A 22,517-nucleotide genomic window follows, 5' to 3' on the forward strand; every position below is an offset into this window, starting at 1 on the left:
AAGAGGAGGGGCTCGATCCCAGGGCCCCCGGGATCATGACCTGAGCTGAAGGCAGACGCTTAACCGACTGAGCCACCCAGGCACCCCAAGGAACTCAAATTTCTAAAAAAAATCTTAATTTTTTAAAAAGAAAATCTCTAAAACAAAAATTAATTTTTTCAGGGACTCCTGGGTGGCAATAGTTGGTTAAGTGTCCGACTCTTGGTTTCAGCTCTGGTCATGATCTCCGAGTGGTGAGATCAATCCCCAGGTTGGGCTCTGCGCTCTTCATGGAGTCTGCTTTAGACTCTGTCTCCCTTTCCCTCTGCCCCTGCCCTCCTACTCTCTTTCTCTCTCTCTCTCAAATAAATCTTTAAAATAAAAACAAAAATTAATTTTTTTCAGAAAGTTAAAAAAACAGGTAGCATGTTCCATTGCCTTTTTTCTGTAAAATATTTTACATAATATAATGTGTATCCAATAGAGAGGGGGAAATATGCTAATATTAAAACAGGATAACTGAAACTCCAACTCCACTGTTCAATGTTAATTTTCTATCCCTCATCCAATCTTTAATGCATGTGGAATCTTCTTTTTTTTTTTAAGATTTCTTATTTATTTGACAGAGAGATATAAGAGCACAAGCAGAGGGAATGGCAGAGGGAGAGGGAGAAGCAGACTTCCTGCTGAGCAGGGAGCCCGATGCAGGACTCGATCCCAGGACCCTGGGATCATGACCTGAGCCGAAGGCAGACGCTTAACCATCTGAGCCACCCAGGCGCCCACGTGTGGAATCTTCTTACAGTTGCATTTGAAGAGACTGAATTGTCTAGTATTTCTTCTTAATGGCACAGAAGAATGGTAAAATTCCATAAGAGGCAGACTTAAATCAATTAAGCCACCAAACCTGATCAAATGCCTCCTCAGGGACCAGGCTGATAATTACAGATTAGAGGATCACAACTTTGTCAAGTGGCTTTTTTTTCTCTTGAGGTAAACTCTTTTAATTTCACACAAACCATGTCTGCATGTGGCAGACATCCAATAAGCGCCATTACATGAATGATTGAATGCCTCTGGTCAAAAAATTCCCTAGTTCACTGAGGGAACCTAAGGCCCGGAGGTCAAACGACGAGTGTCAGCTCCAAGACTGGAATGCATGAACTTCCAGTTTCTAAAATGTCTGCTTCTTTCCCTCAGGCAGGAAACCAATGGGCATAGCACAATAAGAAAACTATCAGGACTTTTCACTTTCTCTTGAAAGTTATTTTAGTTAAAGGAACTCTGAGAATTTCCCTCAGCCCACAGATAACAAAGATAAAAATATCTAGTCCATAAAAATAATGTTTACCTTCTTTTGAAGTCTGAGAGAAACCAGCCTTTCCATTTTGTGACGGCTCACTTTTGGTTTGTTGAGATAAGTGATCTTCTGGCAACTTGGAGCTATTAAATGGATTTTTCCTTTGCTGGGGAAAAATATTGTTTATTAAACTCATTTTAAATGTCACAGCAGCAACTCAGTGTAGGCAAATGCCTATTATCTCCAGTATTGATAGTTTTATCCAGTAAACTCTATCTGGCCTGTTTGAAAAATTGCTGTCCTGGTTAATGTGGCTGGCACAGAGTTACCATATATGCCAGAGAAAAATTAAACTGTATAAAATACACTCAATCCAGAGTCCTATAATGTTAAACCAGAACCAGGCATTTGAATCTAAACCTCACATTTTACAAAAGTGAGAAAATTTGGACCTGGTCAAGGTTAGGGTAAACCTGAGACTAATCAGGGGCAGATTCCCCCCATGCTCTTTCTACCATATGAGACTCTTGCTGTACTAGATTAAAGCTGAACTAAATATAATTGTAAATGACCTTTCTTATAAAGAATTAAAAGATACTTACCAAGGTATTTGAAGTGCTTCATTATCACTATTATGATCATCAATTCCAATGACACAAAGGGGATCAGTAAATAAAATTTTTTACTAATATAAAACTGAGTATCAATGTTTACTGCCTAGAGTTTCATAAACTAGCAATCCCCTCCCACAAGCAGACCTCTAACAGAGATTCAGGAAGCTAAGAACAGGAATATGGACTGATACGGGACTAACAAGTCACATTCCAAATGCTTAAAAAGCAGCAGTCCCCAATAGCATGAGATTTTTTATTCTCTAGGGCAAAAAATCAGTCTTCAGCAATGCAGAAACATGGTATTCATCAACTTTTCCACCACAAGAGTGACTTCTTACATTAAACAGTAAAAATCATCTGTATTTGTTGCAAAAAAAAAAAAAATCCTCTTCACTTCATGGTGCTTTGCTAAAATGAGAAAAACGGCATTCTTGCCAAAAATGATATTCGGAGTCTGATCTCAATCTACCTTAGCCGGAGACACAGTTGACTTCCTTGTGTTTTCCTGGGATGTATCCATCACGGTGGAGGCTTGATTTACCAAGACAGAACTGCAAAAGAAACAATAATTTGGAGAATAAGCCCTCCCCCTGCATCTGAAGCTGAAAGCTATTAAGGAAGGACAGCAGAGGACGTTTGTAAAACTGAACTGCCAGGAAGGGAGAGGGTGTTGGGGCCTAGAGATGATTAAGCAGTGAAGCAAAGGCAGGGGCAGAGCAGAAAGGAGAAAGACAGGGATGAGGCAGGCAAAACCATCCAGCAGAAGCCGTCAGTTTTTATCATGGTACCAAGCACAGGAGAGGTTCACAATGTAAATGTGTAGAAATGAACTCATCTCCAAGTCAGAAGCTAACATCAGATGCAGATGACAGGGAGCAACTCATCTCAAGGCAGGGTCGGAGGTGGGGTGTGTGTGTGGGGTGGCGCAGCGGCGGACGTCATTGCTGAAATAAAGCCCCAGAGTTTCAGGGAGGGCTTGATTTCACAGAACAGCATGCTTACGCTAACTCAGGTAGGAAATAACCAAAGAAACGATTCAGGTGAGACCAGTGACTTGACAGCAGATCTAAGGGATGCTGTGCAGGGATGCTGGTGCATCCAGGCAACTTGCTGAGGACTCTCAACCCCACTCTCCAGGCTGGCCAGCGAGGTCTTGTTCAAATACCGGAGGGATAAGGCCAAGCACAGCAGCCAGAAGAGGATGATTGAATAGAAGCCTGGAGCTGGCTCAGAAGAAGGAAGAAGATTCTCTACCCAAGGGACTAGGCAGCCCCAGGACGAGAGCAAGGTGGGAGTAAATGGAGAAAAGTGAGTTGAGCAGGCCTCCCTCCTGAACAACCAGTCCCATGGATACTGAGGAAGAAGGGACAAAGAGAGTCAGAGTGGCTCTCGAGGGGAAGGAAAACCACCTGCTCAGACTTCCCACTCCAGGGGCCTTACCTCAGGCATGACAGGTGAAATCACTATTGGCCGAAACCACTGTACACACTTAGACTCCACCTGTTCTCTTAGTGACATCACAGAGTCAACAACTTGGAAAATACCTTGGAAGGCACAGGCTTTCTACCATGCAGCAAAGGAACTGGACCTTGGGGAAGGAGAGAAACCTGCCCCAAGGCCACAGAGCCTGGCCCAAGAATATGGTGGCTTCAATTGTGAGCAACAAGTCCCTGCGGCTTCCTTTCCTTTCCTTCCTTCTGCACATCAATTGTTCTTTTTGCACAGACTTAGTCCCGGGAAGAGGATGAACTTCTGAGGAAGACGTTCTTCTTTTCATTACCCTCCACATTGTTCCAGAAAGGAATTACAGCAGATGAGGCAGATGTATATAAAATACATCTTTATCAGGTGGATGTGACAAAGAGGGGGAAACGGATGGGGCGGGGAAGGGCAGGGAAGGGCAGGGAACAAGAATGGGAATTTATAATGGAGCCAGAATTAAGGCTAATAGAAAAACACATTATAGGAGGTGATTCTTACAACAGATGGGCACACACTTCTATCAAGTTGTCTAGCAGCCACTGTGAAAAAAGGACCTGGTCACTAAGAGAACTCACACTGTCCGTACAATAAAAACAGCCAAGAGCCCAGGACTAGAAAGCTATTTCTCTTGACTGCCATTTTAAGGAACCACGGAGTGACATGAGGAACCTTATAGCACATGCCAGCCTGTTTTTTAGAATGTTTTATATCATCTCCTTATAAATAAAGCAGTTACATGATCAGAGGACCTGAACCCAGTGTTGCTGGTTGGAGCTGTCCATGGAACACCCATTTTCTCCTGCCACCTTCCTCCTTTCCCCTCCCACTCACCAACAACGAAGGATAAGCAGGGATGCGACACTTTGCCCTCTCTGCTCCTTGGAAACCCAGCTCCCGTGCCTCCCGGGCCCCAGCTCTGAGTATGTATATCATAAACCAGACATGAAACCAGTTTCTCTCTTACTAAACTTTATCCAGCAATGTGCCTCATGTCTACTATGCAACCTCATTCTGCGTACATACCTTATCTCTCATAGTAAACGGGAGATCCCCCAGGAGTACCATCTTGACCATCTTCATAACCCCCTGCGATACCATGTAGAGCAGCTGGTACAAAACTACAACTGGTGAACAACTGAAAAGATGAAGGCCACTGAGCCAGGGCCAGGGAAGGCAGCAGCAGATAGGTAACCATGATTTTTCCTTTATTTTTTTCATGTTACTTGCCAAACAACAAGGAGGCACATTATTTAGGTGTGTTTTTTTTTTTAAAGCCTTTGTTTCTATTAGCTCAGAAAGCAAAGAGAGGAAGGAACAACACATTCAGAGCACATGGTCTGTCACTAAAATACAGAAACACACAGTATTCACCGGGTTACCGTGTGGTTGGGAGAGGGGAAAATGAGATGGGGTTGGGACACATGGTTAGCTACTTGGTTAGTCTGCTTAGAAAAAATGAAAACAAGAATCTTAGGCCTCAAAGTCTGTCTGTGAAAATACAGCGACTTCTTAGATTAAGCTCTGTCTCTACTCCTTCTGAGGAGCACAGCAATGTTTTGCGTGCCTGCCTATTCATTGGGAAACATCATTACTACAACCATCATATCTCCAACTGGTTTTTGCAACATCCCTATGAAGTATGTACCCTTCTCCCCATTTTACTTATGAGAAAACCGAGGCTTGGGGAGGCTAAGGAACCTGCTCAATGTCACAAAATGAGTTAATGAAGAGCTGGGGATTTGAGCCAGGTGTCTGACCCTGACCCCAAAGACAATCACAGTCATGGCTAGGCTATCCTGCCTCTGACTTCTCACATTAATAAAGCAGTGGTTCATAGCAAGAGGGCTGAGGTCCAGGTGATTCTTCCTTCCCAGGGATTCTCACATTCATCATTTCCTTTCCACCTGCACTGTTACCTCCTGAATTTCTGTGGACTCGATTAGCTTCACATCCGACCTCCTGATTCTCAAATTCCATTCCTCTCATCCACTCAGCATCTGCCACTAAGCTGGGATGGTCTCACACACAACTTTGACCATGTCACTCTTCTGCTCGTTTCTTTTCCCTGGATCCCCAGGGCCTGTGGAATGAAGTCTGAACTTGTCAGGAAGGAACTGGAGATCCTCCACCATCTACCCAATATACTTCTCCACTCTTCCTTCCTGGTGACCCTTCATGCCACACGAAGTTGCCTGTCTACTCATTATCCCCACAACTCCCTCAACTGGTTGCTATCTGCACTCTGCCTATCCCCCAGCCCTGCCTTCGCATGTTTGCTGTGCTCTCCGCCCAAATCCTTGCTGTCATCTCCAAGCCCCAGCCAAATCTCACCACCCTATGATGCTGCTCCTCTATCAGCCCAGCTGGAAGTGGGTCTCCTTGTCTCCAATCTTACAGCACATTTCCTTGGTACTTTGGAGTAGGAATTTGCTCTCGGCCTGGCACTATTTGTTATCATGTGATCAGACATCCACATACGGATGCATAATTTTTCCTACGAGAGTATAGTCTCTTTATAGCCAGATACCTTGTCTTTGTTTCTTGAAATCCCTCTCGGAGGCAGTAGACTGTGTCCTGCATATAAAAGATACCCAATACATTCCATAAGATGAGCTTTTTAAACTGTAGCAAGCCAAATTCCCCACCCTGTGCTTGTAATTATTCCCTCAGGCACCCTTCAAAAACTACCTGCAAGACCAGAAGGAACACTTAGACAAAATGGGTTTACTTTGTTAAAAGAATTATTAAAATATTAATTTGTGATATTGGCATTAGGGTTCAAAGTATCTGCATTTTAACACAAGTCTCTGAAGACTTCACTCTAAAGAATAATCATGTTAGGTACTGTTCCAGGGACACTGGGGAAAGAGGTGGGGCTTCCCATCACACCACGCAGGCAGCTGGACACTCCATCTGCTTCTGCGTCCAGCCCTAAAGTGCTCCAAAGCACATGAAAGCAACTTTTAAAAGCTTTTGAACCTTAACTGGCCTTTCTCTCTAAAAAAGTGAAAAATAACAGCCAACATCTTATGCCTTCTTTTGAGGCATTTTGCAGCTTAAATACTAACAGTGTTGAATCAGAAGCAAATTGGGCAAGTGATTTTTTTCACATGTCGTTGTTGTTGTTGGCCTCTCCCTTTGGACGGTGAGATCCTTGGAAGCGAATGCTGTATCACATCCCCGGCGTCCAGCACCATGCTCTCCTATGTTACACTCTGTGACGCTCCAATACATGAATAAACAAAAGAAATGGCTCAGGAATAAAGTGAGGGAAGTAAATTAGAAAATATGCTAGGCCAGGACTTTCAAGTCGGTATTTTCTTAAAACATTACTTCTCTGGGGGCACCACACTGCACGCTACAGAATTTCTCTCACACGCATATTCTCAGCCAAGTGTAAGACACTCTGATGTCATAGTGCAGCTATTTCCACCATAAGTGATCTGGGTAAATCCAAGATCCTATTGGGTTAAGAAAGATTGTTTTAAAGAGCTCCACAGAAGTGGTTCTGTGGGGCAGGCCTCTAAGAAATGAAACGGTCACATCACTGGAGAGGCAACATATCCAAAGACAAAAGATCAAATGTGCTGTCCATAGATTGGCTCATCTCTACCTTGACTTTGGGAGCAAGCCAAGTGCCTCACATTGCTCTTATTATTGAGGGGATGGAGGTAAATAGCTAATCCTTCTGTGAGATAGAGATGGGTGGGGGGAGGGAGAGAGAAAAAGAGATTGAGATTGAGAGAGAGATAAACAAAAGCCTTCCAGGGAAAAGAACATTAGTAGAAAAAATAATACTATTTCAGAACTAAAGACATGGTTTGAATTGCTTGGTTCCCATTCAGCAGAAGGTAAGAGGGAGATCTGTGGCAGAAGTATTGCTGAAGCACAGGCAGCGAAGCTTCAAAACTAGCATTTTTATTCATTAGGACAACTTAGAACAAAACAGCGTTTTAATTCCACCAAAGACAAAGTGAGGTGAGGACACCCAGCTTCCCTTGTAAGAAAACTCATTGCTTTCTCCCATGTCACAGGGAAGTGCTGATGCCACGGAAGGAAAAACCATAGGGAAGGCTTTACCTTGTTCTCCCTGAACTCATTTTGGAGATATTCATTCTCTAGGGATGTTTTTGATTTAATGGACATCACAAACCTCTGGAGCAGCCAAGCTCCCTCCTGCCTCCATGCCTTCCAGTTCTCTATCCTGAATGTCCCTATCTTGCAGTTGTCCAAATGTGAGAATACTCCTCCCATTCTCTTCCATCTTTGTAATCACCGGAGCTCACGGTGATACCGCTGAACTGAGAGATTCTCAGTAACGCACAGCAATGAAGTATGAAGGCTGTCAGTCCTGTTCCTGTAATTTAACTTTTCCCCTTCTCCTCTTTCTACTCACTTCCTGAGTTGCAAACCACTTCAATCATTCATTTATTCATTAGTTTGTTCGTTAACCTTCATTCACTGTTATTATTTCACAATTATCTCATCAACTATTTTCATTCAGTTGGTCAGACTCTCACTCTCCATCTATTCTCCATTCATTCCACGAGACACTTGTTGGGCACTGTTGTAGGTGTTAGGAATACTGCAGTGAACGAAACAAAATATAGCAATAAACAAAAAGCTCTTTTCCTCATGGATCTGGGGGGAAGGCACAATACATACACACAATAAATATATAACACGATGTCAGGTAGTGAGAAGTGTGAAGGACAGTAAGAGAGGGTGCTGGTATGCATGCATGCATGCATGCATTCATTCATTCATTCATTTCCATAGGTACTTATTCCTGAGTACCTACCATGTGTTAGATGCTTGGGACATGGTGGTGAAGTCCACGTCCCTGAGAAAGAAATGCAGGGCCTGGGAATCTGGATTTTTAGAAGTCCCTTGGGCAGTTCTGACTTACAGGTCCCAGTTGAGAACTTCTCATCAAGTGGACCCACATATCCTTTATAAATTATCAGATATCTGTGTCCTACCAACCCTTCAACCCTTTCTTCTAATTTCATCTCTAAAACTCTACCATATGTTTTCTCTTTTCTCCATTCCCTTCATTATGTTCTTACCATCTCACCTAAACTTCTGTTACAATGTTCTAATTGAACTGTCTAACCCCATCTTCCACAAAGTTACCAGAATGATCACTCCAAAAAGTAAACTCGATCAAAAAGTCATTTACATGGCTTCCACTCACACAGCATACCCACCAGACTAGACCCCTTCCACGTCTCAGACCTGCCAGACGCCCATGTCATCCCCTCTGCCTGTATTGTCCTCTCCCCATGTCTACCTGCCATAATCCTTCTCATCTTTCAAGAACTGCCCTACATATAACTATCTCTAGAAGCTTCCCTGACAATCCCTCCCATTGACCCTGGACACGGTCAGTGCTGCTACCTCTGTGCTCCCACAGCTTTTTAATTATACTTATCATATCACATCACAATTTATGATTATACATGTCAGCCCCTTTTGCAAACAGTAAGTTCCCTAAGAACAGGAACCCTATGTTGTTCATCTCTAAATTCCTAGCTACCGTATTGTATACAATAAACAATAATTACCTACTGACTGAATAAATGGCTGAATGATGAATGAATTAGTAACCCTACGGAATGATTTATCCTATTGGGTGCTAGCAAGACATTAGATCAGTGTTTCCAATCAACTGCAAACAAGGACATTTAAGCACTTTATTTCCAGTCAGTAGCCTGAGTTGCCCAGTCAACCTATGGGTTAATTGTTCTGTTCTAACCATTCATACCTATTTCCCTTTCTTATTTTTCTCCACATTCCACTCTTGCAACTGCCTTTCTTCTGGCCTTTCTGAACTCTTCTGCCTGTGGCCCAGGCTGGCTCACAGCATGCCCTGCTAATTTTGCTCCAGCAAAAGTAGTCACTGACCTTTGACTGATGACATCTATCACTAGGGCTGGTCTGTATAGAGTCAGAGTATAACAACCACATCCTTGGTGTGATACCAGGGCACTGAGGTGCCCACTGCCCCTAGCATAGTCCTCTCTGCACCTAACACCTTGCTTCCCTTGGTTGAAGGCTCTGACCTTTTTGTATTCGAAAGGTAATTCTTTAATCTTCAGAAACCATCAGGAACTGGAAGTCTTCCCAGCAGAAAGTCTGCACAGTGTGGGAGACAGGCATGTGACAGATCTCTGATTCCTTTCATTGAAATGCCCTCATCCATATTACACACCAGATATTAAGAACTACTTGGGCTATGTGTTAGGATGCCACAAAAATGCTCAGACTCATGTTCAGTGGGGTGACCATTGAGAAAAGACAAGAAGCTCCACATTTCCATCCATACAGGCTTAAGTTATTAAACAGTCAAGTATTTCTTAAAGTTGAATGCATGTTGGATCCCCTTAAAGGAGAAAGGAGAGTCTACCAGGCAACTGAGGGATATGGGAGGGGGAAGGGCATGGGAAGAGGAACCAGAAGGAGGAAAGAATTGGGAAGCTTGGAACACACTTGAGAAACTATCTCTTTTTAGAGTACTGGCCCCGTGTGACATCACAGAGCTAAAACAATATAAGCTACCACAGGGACCAGTCCTCAGAGAGGCAGTCTTCAGGGAAGAAGTTAGAGAGAGAGAGAGACAGAAACTACAAGGCCAGTCCACTTTCAGGTTCCTTCAGACCAAAGAAGCACCAACAGTGGGGACATCCAAGGCCCTGTCAATAGAGAGGCTACTAGACCTCTCAGTGTTGCCCAGGGCACCTAACTGTGTTTCACAGAACACGTGTTCTCAAGTAACAAAGGAAGGTCTTCTCAACCCAGAGCAAGTCCACCTCTATAATCAAGACATGTCATACCTCCTTTATGGGCAGGGTCCTGACCCCAGTGGGAAAAGCTTCTCACATCTTTATTGTGTACTCCCCACCTTGGCTCAGCCATGCCCTATGGATTATTATGGAAAGGACATGATGTGCTACAAGGTGTGGTTCATGGACCAGCACCAGTCTGAGAATTGCTTGTTACTGGTTCACAGTGAGCTAAATACAGAAATTGAAAGTATGCATTTAGAATCATTTATAGCAATTTGCTGAGACATCCCAGCACATGATCAAGGGTTCATATTTTGCATGCCTTTGTTGTTTTCTATATTTCATCTTTGTTATATTTTATAAAAGGTACCAATCTGTGATGACTAGAAATACACACTGTTTAGGAAACCAAAACATTAGTCTTTTACCACAATTTGTGCCAATACTGCCCAGTTAAAATTCAGCAACCAGCACTGGAACTGTGAGCATTTGGAGTTTTCCCTTTGCTACTCTAAAGAAAACCTCACTCTCTGCTCCTTTGTTTGTCAAACCTCTCTTTGCTTCCTCACATGACAGGTGCAAACAAAGATGAGTTGTTGTTTTTGTTTTTGTTTTTTTTTAAGATTTTATTTATTTGTCAAAGAGAGAGAGTGCACAAGCTGGGGGAGTGGCAGGCAGAGGGAGAAGCAGGCTCCCCTCTGAGCAAGGAGCCCGATGTGGGACTTGATCGCAGGACCCTGGGATCATGACCCGAGCCAAAGGCAGATGCTTAACCAACTGAGCCACCCAGGCATCCCAACAAAGATGAGTTGTGAAAGAACACAGGTATAGGATGGTGGTTGAGTTCATGCCGGACACCCATAGCATTTCAGTTCTTCCCAGGCAGGACCAAACAGAATTGTGTCCATAGAAAGAAGGAATCTTGCCACAGAGCCTATCAGAAAAACTCCTTCATATACTCCACATATGAGTGAAACCATATGATAATTTTCTTTCTCCGATTGACTTATTTCACCTAGCATAATACTCTCCAGTTCCAGTGCAGAAGATCACAAAGGGAGGGGAGGAAAAACTGAATGCAAAGTCATCAGAGAGGGAGAAAAACCATGAGAGACTCTTAACTATGGGGAACAAACTGGGGGTTGCTGGAGGGGAGGTCGGTGGGGGGATGGGGTAACTGGGTGATAGGCATTAAAGAGGGCACGTGATATAATGAGCACTGGGTGTTATACGCAACTGATGAATTATTGAACACTACATCTGAAACTAATGATGTACTATATATTGGCTAATTGAATTTAAATTAAAAAAAAAAAAGAAAAACTTCTTCAGAAATTGCAATATCTAGTCACTGTTGCCTCACAACACTCCTGGACACCTGACTCCTGCCTAAGAAAATATTGACAGGTACTGAGTCATTCTATTGAAGTTCAATTCCTCTAAAAGCACAGGCCCCAAAATACACTTAACACACCCAGTTCCCAAAGGTTAAAGTATAAGTGAGAAACACTGCAAGAACCTGATACTAAGTCAAGTAGTAGTTTCTGACATGGGAAGGAGGAAGTTTATATCAGCCCCTTCCACAGTTCTGGATGAGTACCACCCAGGTCACATAATGAGCAAAGCAGACTAGATGCATCTAACATTTTTATTCTTGCCTTCTCGACTGTACCTCATCTATGTTATAATAACATAATTATAAAGCCACCGGAAATTGCCAATTTTCTTTCTTCCTGTGAAATGCTAAATGGTTCCCACATCTCATTTCATTTAATCTCATAATATCCTGGTGGGGCAGCTCTGCTCTGATTTATAGATGAGACCAAAAAGACTCATCTGAGGTCACACAACGAATGAAGGAAATAATGGAGACATGAATTGTTGAAGCTGTATTAGCAATCTCAAATTGAGGAAGAGGGGAGATACACCCACCAGCCTGCCTGAGGTCATGAAGAAAATGAGCTGGGCTAGCAGGGCAGTGGTGCCTTTGTCCCCCAAACCCTTTGAAATGAAATGAGTTCTTGGGAGAAAGACAAGAAGTCTGACCCAGACAAAACTGTGCAGTGAGCTAAGATGGCTTCTGACACCCCAAATCTCCTTTCCCCTTCTGTGGGACTTGTACCCACCTCCCCTAGTCAGGCAGTGTTCTGGTGTCCCTGTCCCCTATCAAACTGGTTCTTAGGAGCTGCTGTCAGCTCCTTGGTGGTGATTCTAAATGACTGTGTTCTCACTCCTGGAGTTTCTAATACTTCAGGTCTCATCTTTCCCTATGAAAGGATATCTTTTATCCCATTAGGGGGTGTGCTGGTGAATGGGAAGTCACCCAGGGGAGGTGGTAGGGGTAGGCTCTCACCCTCTTTGAGAGCCCATACTTCCATTCACTGAATGCCTACTATGTGCTATGGACCATGTTAAGAATTCTACATTTACTAGCTAATTAAATTCTCAATAATCCTGCTGGCAAATCCTTATCATCCCATTTTACAGTTGAGGAAGCAAAGACCCAAGAAGTTAAGTCACTTCTAGTGCAAGGTCACAAAATCAATTAGTGGCTACTTACTTTTCTAGCCAACATGGCCTCTACAGACATAACAGAACATTACAAATCATCCCAGAGGGGAAACAATCCAGGCTACCACCCATGGAAAACAAAGTGAGTCCTCTCCAACAGGGAAATAGACAATTGGTACCTTAATAGAATCAGTATTCCACTATCCATGTGATATAACTTCAGTCATATTTGGCTCTGAAATGCCTATGGATGCCTATATGGACCCTCTCCCTCACCTGTAAACTATGTTGGAAACATCCCTGATTCCCAGGTGCCTCAGACTTGACACCTGGCTTGGTGACTGTATCATCAGCAAATTTGTTGACTTCAGCCCTATTCTCCAATAGGAGAATTGTCTTCAATTGAATTGAATTGTCTTCACTGAAGAGCTACAGATAAAATGCAACTGCCTTCCCACCAAAGGGTAACAACTACACTTCCAAGGGATGCCTACCAATGGGAAGATCCTTAAATACCTAAAAGAAAATCATCTAAACATCTGTGGCAATGTAGCTCCACAATCAGGTACTTCTTAGGAAAGACACAGAAATGTACACTTTGGCGAGATGATAACAGGTATGGAAAATACCAACAAAATCAAGACTGAAATATTGAGGACAACCTGCATCCTGAAGAGTTATTTACTAAGCACCTACTATGTGTCAGGTATTCTACATATGTTATCACTAATTCTCACTATGGCCTTTCCTGGTATATATTATCATTCCTATCTATAGTTAAGAAAAGAGACTCAGAGAAGCTATCATCAAATGGCTAATAAATGGCATATTTAAGATTTGAATTCATGTCTGGTTCCCATGCTTGAGCTTCTTCCATCACACCAAGTTATGACAGTTTGATCATAATTCACCTCTTCTCTGACGCGACTATATTTATTTTGAAGTACCTCTTCATTCTACTCTAAGGTAAAATCATTAATACAAATAAAAACCAGCTATTGTTGGTGATGGAAGAAATCTCCATTTAACATTTTAATTTTACTTAACATTCAGATTTATTAGAAATTCTGGAAGCTGGGAAAGAGCACTGCTCAGGCTCTGTCCACATCAGGGCCCAGAATTCTCTCATACGTACTTCACAGTGCCTGTGAGAATAGTCTGGTGTTTGTGCTCATAGCACACTGAGCCATGAATCCCACATGTAGGGACTGTCCTTGTGAGCTGTGTCTTACCTTGGGCTTGCTGGGGCAACATCTTCTGGCTCATCCACAGCACCAGTTAGTTCTGGGGGGAGGAAAGCATCTTTGTTGACGTTATTCACCCAACTTGCCTTTGCCTCATTTGCTCTGTCCTTACTCTGCTCTGCTGAAAGAGGAAACAGTGAAGACAGGAAGTCATCTGTTACCTCCGTGACCTATGACTCTCCTAGCATCTCTTATCACCGAAGCTCAAACCTGAACTTCAGGTCTTCCTGGAGCACCAAGGCACTCACTCATGAGTCTGAGTCCCCAGGGTCAGAATTATATCTGCAAAATTATATCTGATGTTACCTTCCCCCAAGCAGAATCTCCTGAGAGTATGAGTGGACCTTTACATGTGCAGGTAACTCCAGAGATAACTCCAGCAAAATTCTGACCACCTCTAGGTGAATCTCACCTGAACTGCGGTCAGGGCTAAATACATATGGTCAGGGCAGCTAGTCTTCATGGCACAGAGACACCATCATTTCCAAGCATTTACTGAACATCAACAATGTGCCTGACTTGAGGCTCTGGAATCCAAAGGGGAACAAACGCTTCTGGCCTGGAATGTTCCTCTCCACTGCCTCTTCCTTCCCCAGTCTTTACACATCCAAATTCTACAATACTCCTCAATACCCAGCTCAGATGCCAAAGCCCCCCCATAAAACCTCCATGCTCCCTCTTCAGGAAATAATTTCTTTTTGCCTCTGAATACCCAGGGCTCTTTACCAGCACCTCTCAAATAATTAGCATTAAGTAATTATGCTAAGTGCCAGGCACAGTGTTGTTTTTTGCATGTATTACCTTGTGAGAAGGTGTCATTTTCCAAGTTTACAGATTTGGAAATCAAGGATCAAAAAGTTCAGGAAACTTGCTTTTGACCCCAGTGCCAGTAAGTGCTAGGAATGCTTATACATCGATGTTAAGATGAAGCAATACGAGGGCTCCGATTTCCAAATACTCACATTCCAGGGTGGTATTCCCCACAGGTCTCTTTACACAGAAGGCTAGTTTCTTCAATTGCAAAATAGAATCCACAATACTAATCCCTACCTCCCGAGATTTCTGAAGGCCTGGATGGTTTTGAAAATCAAGAGGGATGCGAGCAATGCAGGGCACACACTAAACATTACCCCTTATTTGCAAGGGGTGTGGCTCTGAGTCAGAAAGAATGAAATCCCAGGTCGGCCATTTGCCAATGATATAACCTTGGACAAGTAACTTCACTTCTCTGAATTTTACATGTCCCATATGTAGAACAGGGATAAGAACACCTACCTTACAAGATCGCTGCTATAGTTAGAAATAATAGAGAGCAAATGCCTATCATGTATTAAATGTTCAAAAGCTGACAGCTATTTTCCTTATTGGGCACAGGCTAGATCTAGACAGGGGCTGTTCTCAGGTGTAAAAGTTTACACTGCCTAGCTCAGAGTGAAAGAGAAGGCACACCATACATATTTAATAAACCCAACAGGATTCTAAAGAAGCCCTCAAAATACTGTCTTTACAGTCTCTTAAATGATATACTTGGTTGATTAAAGACATATCAGATGTCAAAGTTGTTGAAAGGGAAGCTAATCTCTTCCTGTCACCCTACTCAGAGGAAATGGTTCTGAATCTTCAGAGTTAAAAGCCAAAGGAATGAAGGGGGTAAATGCCTCATAACCCCAACTGTCTATACTACTGTAACTCAACACAGTATCTAAAGGACTTCCTATGTTTTTCTAGATTACCCTGAGTCCCTTAGCCCTGCCTTCATCCATCTGAATCCAGGACAAGAAGATTTTGAGCTGGAGGACTATGCATTATGCAAAGCGCACCTCTAAATTACTTCCCTCAGCATATTCCAGTAATGATTCTAACATCCTTCTGGTCTCCTGACAATGCCTTCCCAAACAAATGCTGCTCAAAATGTCCTAGCCAAATCAACTCACCTGCTACCTGGAGCTTCTTCTTTCTCATGGATGCTCTGATGATATCTGCACCATGAATTCTGTCTCTGTGCCTTTTTGCCTTGGCTTCATAAAACCACTGGCCACTCATATTCTTCAACTGTTGGTCATCCTTAATTTTTTCAGGCAAATGTCTACAAAAGGAAAAGAGCTTTACTTTGCTGAGAGCCCACAGTAAATAAATGAGTTCACTGTGACAGTGTATAAAGAAATCTGTAAACATACAAATAAAGCTCTCAATATTTTAGAAGACCCCACAAGCCTCCTAGACGACCAAGAAATATATATATTCCTCTTTGATTGAATAATCAGGAAAGACAAGGCTAACACTTTTTAAAAATCAAAGACTTCATCCATGACCTCCACATGATGCCTGGAATTTCTCAAGAGCAGATTCACTTTTTGGCTGCAGTCTTCTGTGTCCACTGTTCAGATGCAAATACCCCAAGGAATGATGGTCTATTAAGTGGCCCTAAGCCTTGGTCCCTTTATCTGTAAAAAGAGGTTCATCATAGTAATCTACTTCATGGTATTGCTTTGAGGATTAAATTAGCTAATGCATGTAAAACTGCCCTTTGCCAATGCCTGGCACCTAATACCTAATGAGTATCTGGTGGAGAAGTTATCAGCTCATCAATCCTTTCTGTTTCAGTGAAATGCATTTTATCAGAGACTTTCTGGGTCGGGGGGTAGTGAATGATGTCCCTGGTTCTTAATGCCAAGGAAATGAATACTGAAAAAGTGGGCTGGAAGCAGGCAAGTTCAAATTTATGGAAGTAGGGGGATGGGGAATAGAGGCAGAGGCAAATTCTGATTGTGCAAATACTGCTTTCAAGTGTTCCACAATCATTCATGCTCACTGAAAAGCTAACACCTGTAGAACAAAACAAATACAGCCCTAAAATCTCCCTAATTTACACTTAAAAAACATTGTTCTACTTGACAAGTGTTTTTTTTTCCATCATGATAAGTGTACTCTTTAATCCCCATCCCCTATTTCCCCCATCCCTCCCACATCCCCTCTGATAACCCTCAATTTGTTCTCTATATTTAAGAGTCTGTGTCTTGATTTTTCTTTTTTCTTTGCTCATTTCTTTTGTTCATAAATTCCACATGTGAGTGAGATCACATGGCATTTTTTTTCTCTGACTTAACCCGCTTAGTGTTATACTCTCTAGCTCTATATATGTGGTTGCAAATGGCAAGATTTCATTCTTTTTTATAGCTGAGTAATATCCCATTGTATATATTTACCACTTCTTCTGTATTCATTCATCTATCAGTGGATACCAGGGCTGCTTCCATAGTTTGGCTATTGTAAATAATGCTGTAACAAACATAGGGATGCATGTATCTTTTTGATTTAGTGTTTTCGTACTTTTTGGCTAAATACTTGATAATGCAACTACTGGGTTGTAGGGTAGTTCTATTTTTAATTTTTTGAGGAACCTACACACTGTTTTCCACAATGGCTGTACCAATTGCATCCCCACCAACAGTGCAAGAGGATTCCTTTTTCTCCATATCTTCACCAATACTTGACGTTTCTTGTGTTTCAATTTTCACCATTCAGACAGGTGTGAGGTGATATCACACTGGAGTTTTGATTTGCATTTCCCTGATGATGAGTGATGTTGAGCATCTTTTCATGTGTCTGTTGCCATGTGGATGTCTTCTTCGGAGAAATATCTGTTCATGTCTTCTGCCCATTTTTTAATTGGATTATTTGTTTTTTGGGTATTGAGTTGTACCAGTTCTTTATATATTTTGGATACTAATGCTTTATGTCATTTAGAAATATCTTCTCTCATTTCATAGGTTGCCTTTTAATTTCGTTGTTTTCTTTCCTGTGCAGAAACTTTTTTTTTCTTTATGTAGTCCCAACAGTTTATTTTTGCTTTTATTTCTTTTGCCTCAGGAGACATACCTAGAAAAATGTTGTTATGGCCAATGTCAGAGTTATTACTGCCTGTGCTCTCTTCAAGGATTTTTATGATGTCAGGTCTCACATTTAGGCCTTTTAATCCACTTTGAGTTTATTTTTGTGTATGGTGTAAGAAAGTGGTCCAGTTTCATTACTTTGCATGTGGTTGTCTAGTTTTCCCAACACCATTTGCTGAAAAGCCTTTTTCCCATTGGATATTCATTCCTCCTTTGTTGAAGATTGACCATATACTGTGGATTTGTTTTTGGATTTCTGTTCTATTCCACTGATCTATGTGTCTATTTTTATGCCAGTATCATACTGTTTAAATTATTACTGCTTTGTAATATAACTCAAAATCTGGAATTGTGATACCTCCAGTTCTGTTTTTCAAGATTGCTTTGGCTAGTTGAGGCCTTTTGTGGTTCCATACAAATTTTAGGACTGTTTGTTCTAGTTATGTGAAAAATGCTGTTGTATTTTGATAGGGATTACATTAAATATGTAGATTGCTTTGAGTAGTATAGACATTTTAACAATCTTTATTCTTCCAACCCATGAGCATGGAATGTCTTTCCATTTCTTTGAATTGTCTTGAATTTCTTTCATCAGTGTTTTATAGTTTTCAGAGTACAGGTCTTTCACTTGTTTAGTTAAGTTTATTCCTAGATATTTTATTGTTTTTGGTGCAATTGTAAATGGGGCTGTTTTCTTAATTTCTCTTTCTGCTGCTTCATTATTAGTGTATAGGAATGCAAAAGATTTCTGTACATTGATTTTGTATCCTGTGACTTTACTGAATTCATTTATCAATTCTAGCAGTTTTGTATATACAGTATCATGTCATTTGCAAATAGTGAGAGTTTTACTTCCTCCTTACCAATGTGGATGCCTTTATGTTGTCTAATTGCTGTGGTTAGGACTTCCAGTACTATGTTAAATAACAAATGCTAATAATGGACATGCTTGTCTTGTTCCTGACCTTAGGGAAAAAGTTCTCAGCTTTCACCATTGAGTATGATGTTGGCTGTGGGTTTTTCATATAAGGTCTTTATTATGTTGAGGTATGTTCCCTCTACATTACAGTAAGTTTTTTTATCATGAATGGATGTTATACTTTGTCCAATGTTTTTTCTGCATCTATTGAAATTATATGGCTTTTATACTTTCTCTTATTGATGTGACATATCATGTTGACTGTTTTGTGAATAGTGAACCACACTTGCATCCCAGGAATAAATCCCACTTGATTATGGTGTATGATTTTTTTAAATGTATTGTTGGATTTGGTTTGCTACTATTGTGTTGAGGATTTTTGCATCTATATTCATGAGAGATACTGACCTGTAGTTCTCTTTTTTGTGTTCTTTTTTTTTTTTAAGATTTTATTTATTTATTTGAGAGAGGAAGAGAGAGCATAAGTGGGGGGCAGAGGGAGAGGAAGAAGCAGACTCCCCACTGAGCAGGGAGCATGATGTGGGGCTCAATCCCATGACCCTGAGATCCTGACCTGAGCTGAAGGCAGCTGCTTAACTGACTGAGCCACCTGGGCACCCCTTTTTGTGGTGTTCTTACCTGGTTTTGATATGAGGGTGATACTGGCCTCATAGAATAAATTTGGAAGTTTCCCTTCCTCTTCTATTTTTTGGAATAGTTTGAGAAGGATAGGCTTTAACTCTTCTTTAAATGTTTGGTAGAATTCACGTGTGAAGCCATCTGGTCCTGGACTTTTCTTTGTTGGGAGGTTTTTGATTACTGATTCAATTTCATTGCTGGTAATTGGTCTGTTCAAATTTTCTATTTCTTCCTGCTTTAGTTTTGGTAGGTTATATGTTTCTAGGAATTTATCCATTTCTTCTAAGTTGTCCAGTTTGTTGGCTTATAGGTTTTCAGGATTTTTTTTTTTTTTTGAGAGAGAGAAAGAGAATGAGCGAACAGAGGGCAGGGGTAGAGGGAGAGAGAGAATCTTAAGCAGGCTCCAGGCCCAGCGTGGAGCCTGACACAGGTCTCAATCTCACAACCCTGAGATCATGACCTGAGCCGAAATCAAGAGACAGGTGCTTAACTGATGGAGCCACCCAGGCACCCCAAGTTTTCATAATATTCTGTTACAATTGTTTGTATTTCTGTGGTGTTGATTGTTATTTTTCCTTTTTCATTAGTGATTTTGTTTATTTGGGTCCTTTTTTTTTTTTTTGATGAGTCTGGCTAGAAGTTTGTCAATTTTGTTTTAATCTTTTCAAAGAACTAGAACCTGGTTTCATTGATCTGTTTTTTTTAGTTTCTATGTCATTTATTTCTGCTCTAATCTTTATTATTTTCTCCCACTTGCTGAGTTTGGGTTTTATTTGTTCTTTTCTATCCTCTTTAGGTGTAAGTTTAGGTTGTTTGAGATTTTTCTTGCTTCTGGAGGTAGACCTTTTTTGTTATAAACTTTCCTCTTAGAACCACTTTTGCTGCATCCCAAAGATTTTAGACCATTGTGTTTTCATTTTCATTTGTCTCCATGTAATTTTTCATTTCTTCTTTGATTCCTTGGTTGACCCATTCATTGTATAGTGGCATGTTATTTATTTATTTTTTTAAGTAGCATGTTATTTAACTTTCATGTATTTGTGCTCTTTCCAGATTTTTTTCTTGTGGTTGATTCTAGTTTCATAGTGTTGTGGTCAGAAAAGATGCATGGTAAGACTTTGATTTTTAAAAATCTGTTGAGACTTGTTCTGTGGCCTAATATGTGATCTATTCTGGAGAATGTTCCATGTGCACTTGAAAAGAATGTGTATTCTACTGTTTTAGGATGGCATGTTCTGAATATATCTGTTAAATCCATCTGGTCCAGTGTGTCATCCAAAGCCACTGTTTCCTTGATGATTTTCTGTTTGGATCATCTGTCCATCAATGTAAGTAGGGTGTTAACATCCCCTACTATTATTATGTTTCTATTGATTAGTTCCTTTATGTTTGTTATCAACTGCTTTATGTATTTGGGTGCTCCTATATTGGGTGCATAAATATTTACAATTGTTATATCCTCTTTTTTTAAAGATTTTATTTTTTAAGTAACCTCTACACCCAATGTGGAGCTCAAATTTACAACCCTGAGATCAAGACTTGCTTGCTCCACTGACTGAACCAACCAGGTACCCCTATAATTGTTATCCTCTTGTTGGATTGTCCCCTTTATTGTGATATAGTGTTCTTTGTCTCTTGTTACAGTCTTTGCTTTAAAGTCTATTTCGTCCAAAATAAGTATTGGTACCCTGGCTTTCTTTTGACATCGATTTGCATGATAAAGTTTTCTCCATCCCCTCACTTCCAAACTGCAGAGGTCTTTCAGTCTGAAATGAGTCACTGGTAGGTAGCATATAGATGGGTCTTGTTTTTCTATCCATTCTGTCACCCTGTGTTTTCTGATTGGAGTGGTTAGTCCATTTACATTCAAAGTAATTATTGATAGATATGTATCTATTGCCATTTTTGTTAGTGGTTTTATGGCTGTTTCTATAGATTTTCTCTGATCGTCCTTCTCTTGCTCTCTTTCATGGTTGGCTTTCCTTAGTGATATACTTGGATTCCTTTCTCTTTATTCTTTGCATATCTCTTACTGGTTTTTGATTTGTGGTTACTGTTAAGTTTGTATATAACATCTTCTGCATATAGCAGTCTATATTAAGTTGATGGTCACTTAAGCTTAAACCCATTCTTTACTCTTCTCTCTGCCATGTTTTAGGTATATGGTATCATATTTTATATCCTTTTATGAATCCTTTGACTAATTTTTACAGAAATATTTATTTTTACTTTTGTGTTTTTCACTTTTCATACTCTCACTTATGGTCTTTCCTTTCCACTCAAAGAACTCCCTTTACTATTTCTTGCAGGACTGGTTTAATGATCATGAACTCCTTTAGTTTGTTTGTCTGAGAAACTCTTTATTTCTCCTTCTATTCTGAATGATAGCCCTGCTGGATAGAGTATTCTTGGCTGCAGATTTTTCCCTTTCAGCACTTCAAATATATCCTGCCACTCTCTCCTGGCCTGCAAAGTTTCTGCTAAAAAATCCACTGATAGATTTATGGGCTTTCCCCTGGTATATAACTGTCATCTTTTCTCTTGCTGTTTTTAACATTTTTTATTGCTACTTTTTGCCATTTTAATTACTATGTGTCTTGGTGTGGACCTCCTTGGGTTGAAATTTTTGGGGGGATTTCTGTGCCTCCCGGATCTGGATATCTGTTTCCTTCCCCAGATTAGGGAAGTTTCAGATATTTCTTCAAATAAATTTTCTGCCTCCTTCTCTCTCTCTTCTTCTTCTTCTGAGATCCCTATCATGTGAATATTATTACACTTGATGGAATCACTGAGGTCCCTAAGACTATTCTCGATCTGCATAATTTTCTTTCCTCTCCTTTGCTCAGCTTGGTGACTTTCTATTACTCTGTCTACCAGGTCATTAATTCCTTCCTCTGTGTCATCTAGCCTGCTATTTATTCCATCAAATGTATTTTTAATTTCATTTGTTGTGTTCTTGATCTCTGATTCTTTATCTCTGTGTTAAGAGTGTCCCTGCTGATGTCCACAATAGCCAAACTGTGGAAAGAGCTAAGATGTCCATCGACAGATGACTGGATAAAGAAGATGTGGTATATATATACAATGGAATATTATGCAGCCATCAAAAGGAATGAGATCTTGCCATTTGCAACGACATGGATGGAAC

General features: G+C 40.9%; 1 protein-coding gene across 1 annotated transcript in view; it reads right to left on the bottom strand.

Moving 5' to 3' along the window:
- The window catches only part of SYTL2 (synaptotagmin like 2), a 133,091-nt gene that overhangs the window by 36,307 nt on the left and 74,267 nt on the right, over positions 1-22,517 (bottom strand). The window contains exons 7-11 of the mRNA XM_081798973.1: positions 15,853-16,004; positions 14,881-14,988; positions 13,907-14,039; positions 2,363-2,444; positions 1,331-1,445 (exon numbers count right to left, since the gene is read on the bottom strand). Of these exons, the coding sequence (XP_081655099.1) occupies positions 1,331-1,445; positions 2,363-2,444; positions 13,907-14,039; positions 14,881-14,988; positions 15,853-16,004 (590 nt within the window). The remainder of the gene's footprint in view (positions 1-1,330; positions 1,446-2,362; positions 2,445-13,906; positions 14,040-14,880; positions 14,989-15,852; positions 16,005-22,517) is intronic.

Source organism: Leptonychotes weddellii, chromosome 11 (assembly GCF_054177405.1).
Source record: "Leptonychotes weddellii isolate Sample4059 chromosome 11, ASM5417740v2, whole genome shotgun sequence".
NCBI classification, from domain to species: Eukaryota; Metazoa; Chordata; class Mammalia; order Carnivora; family Phocidae; genus Leptonychotes; species Leptonychotes weddellii.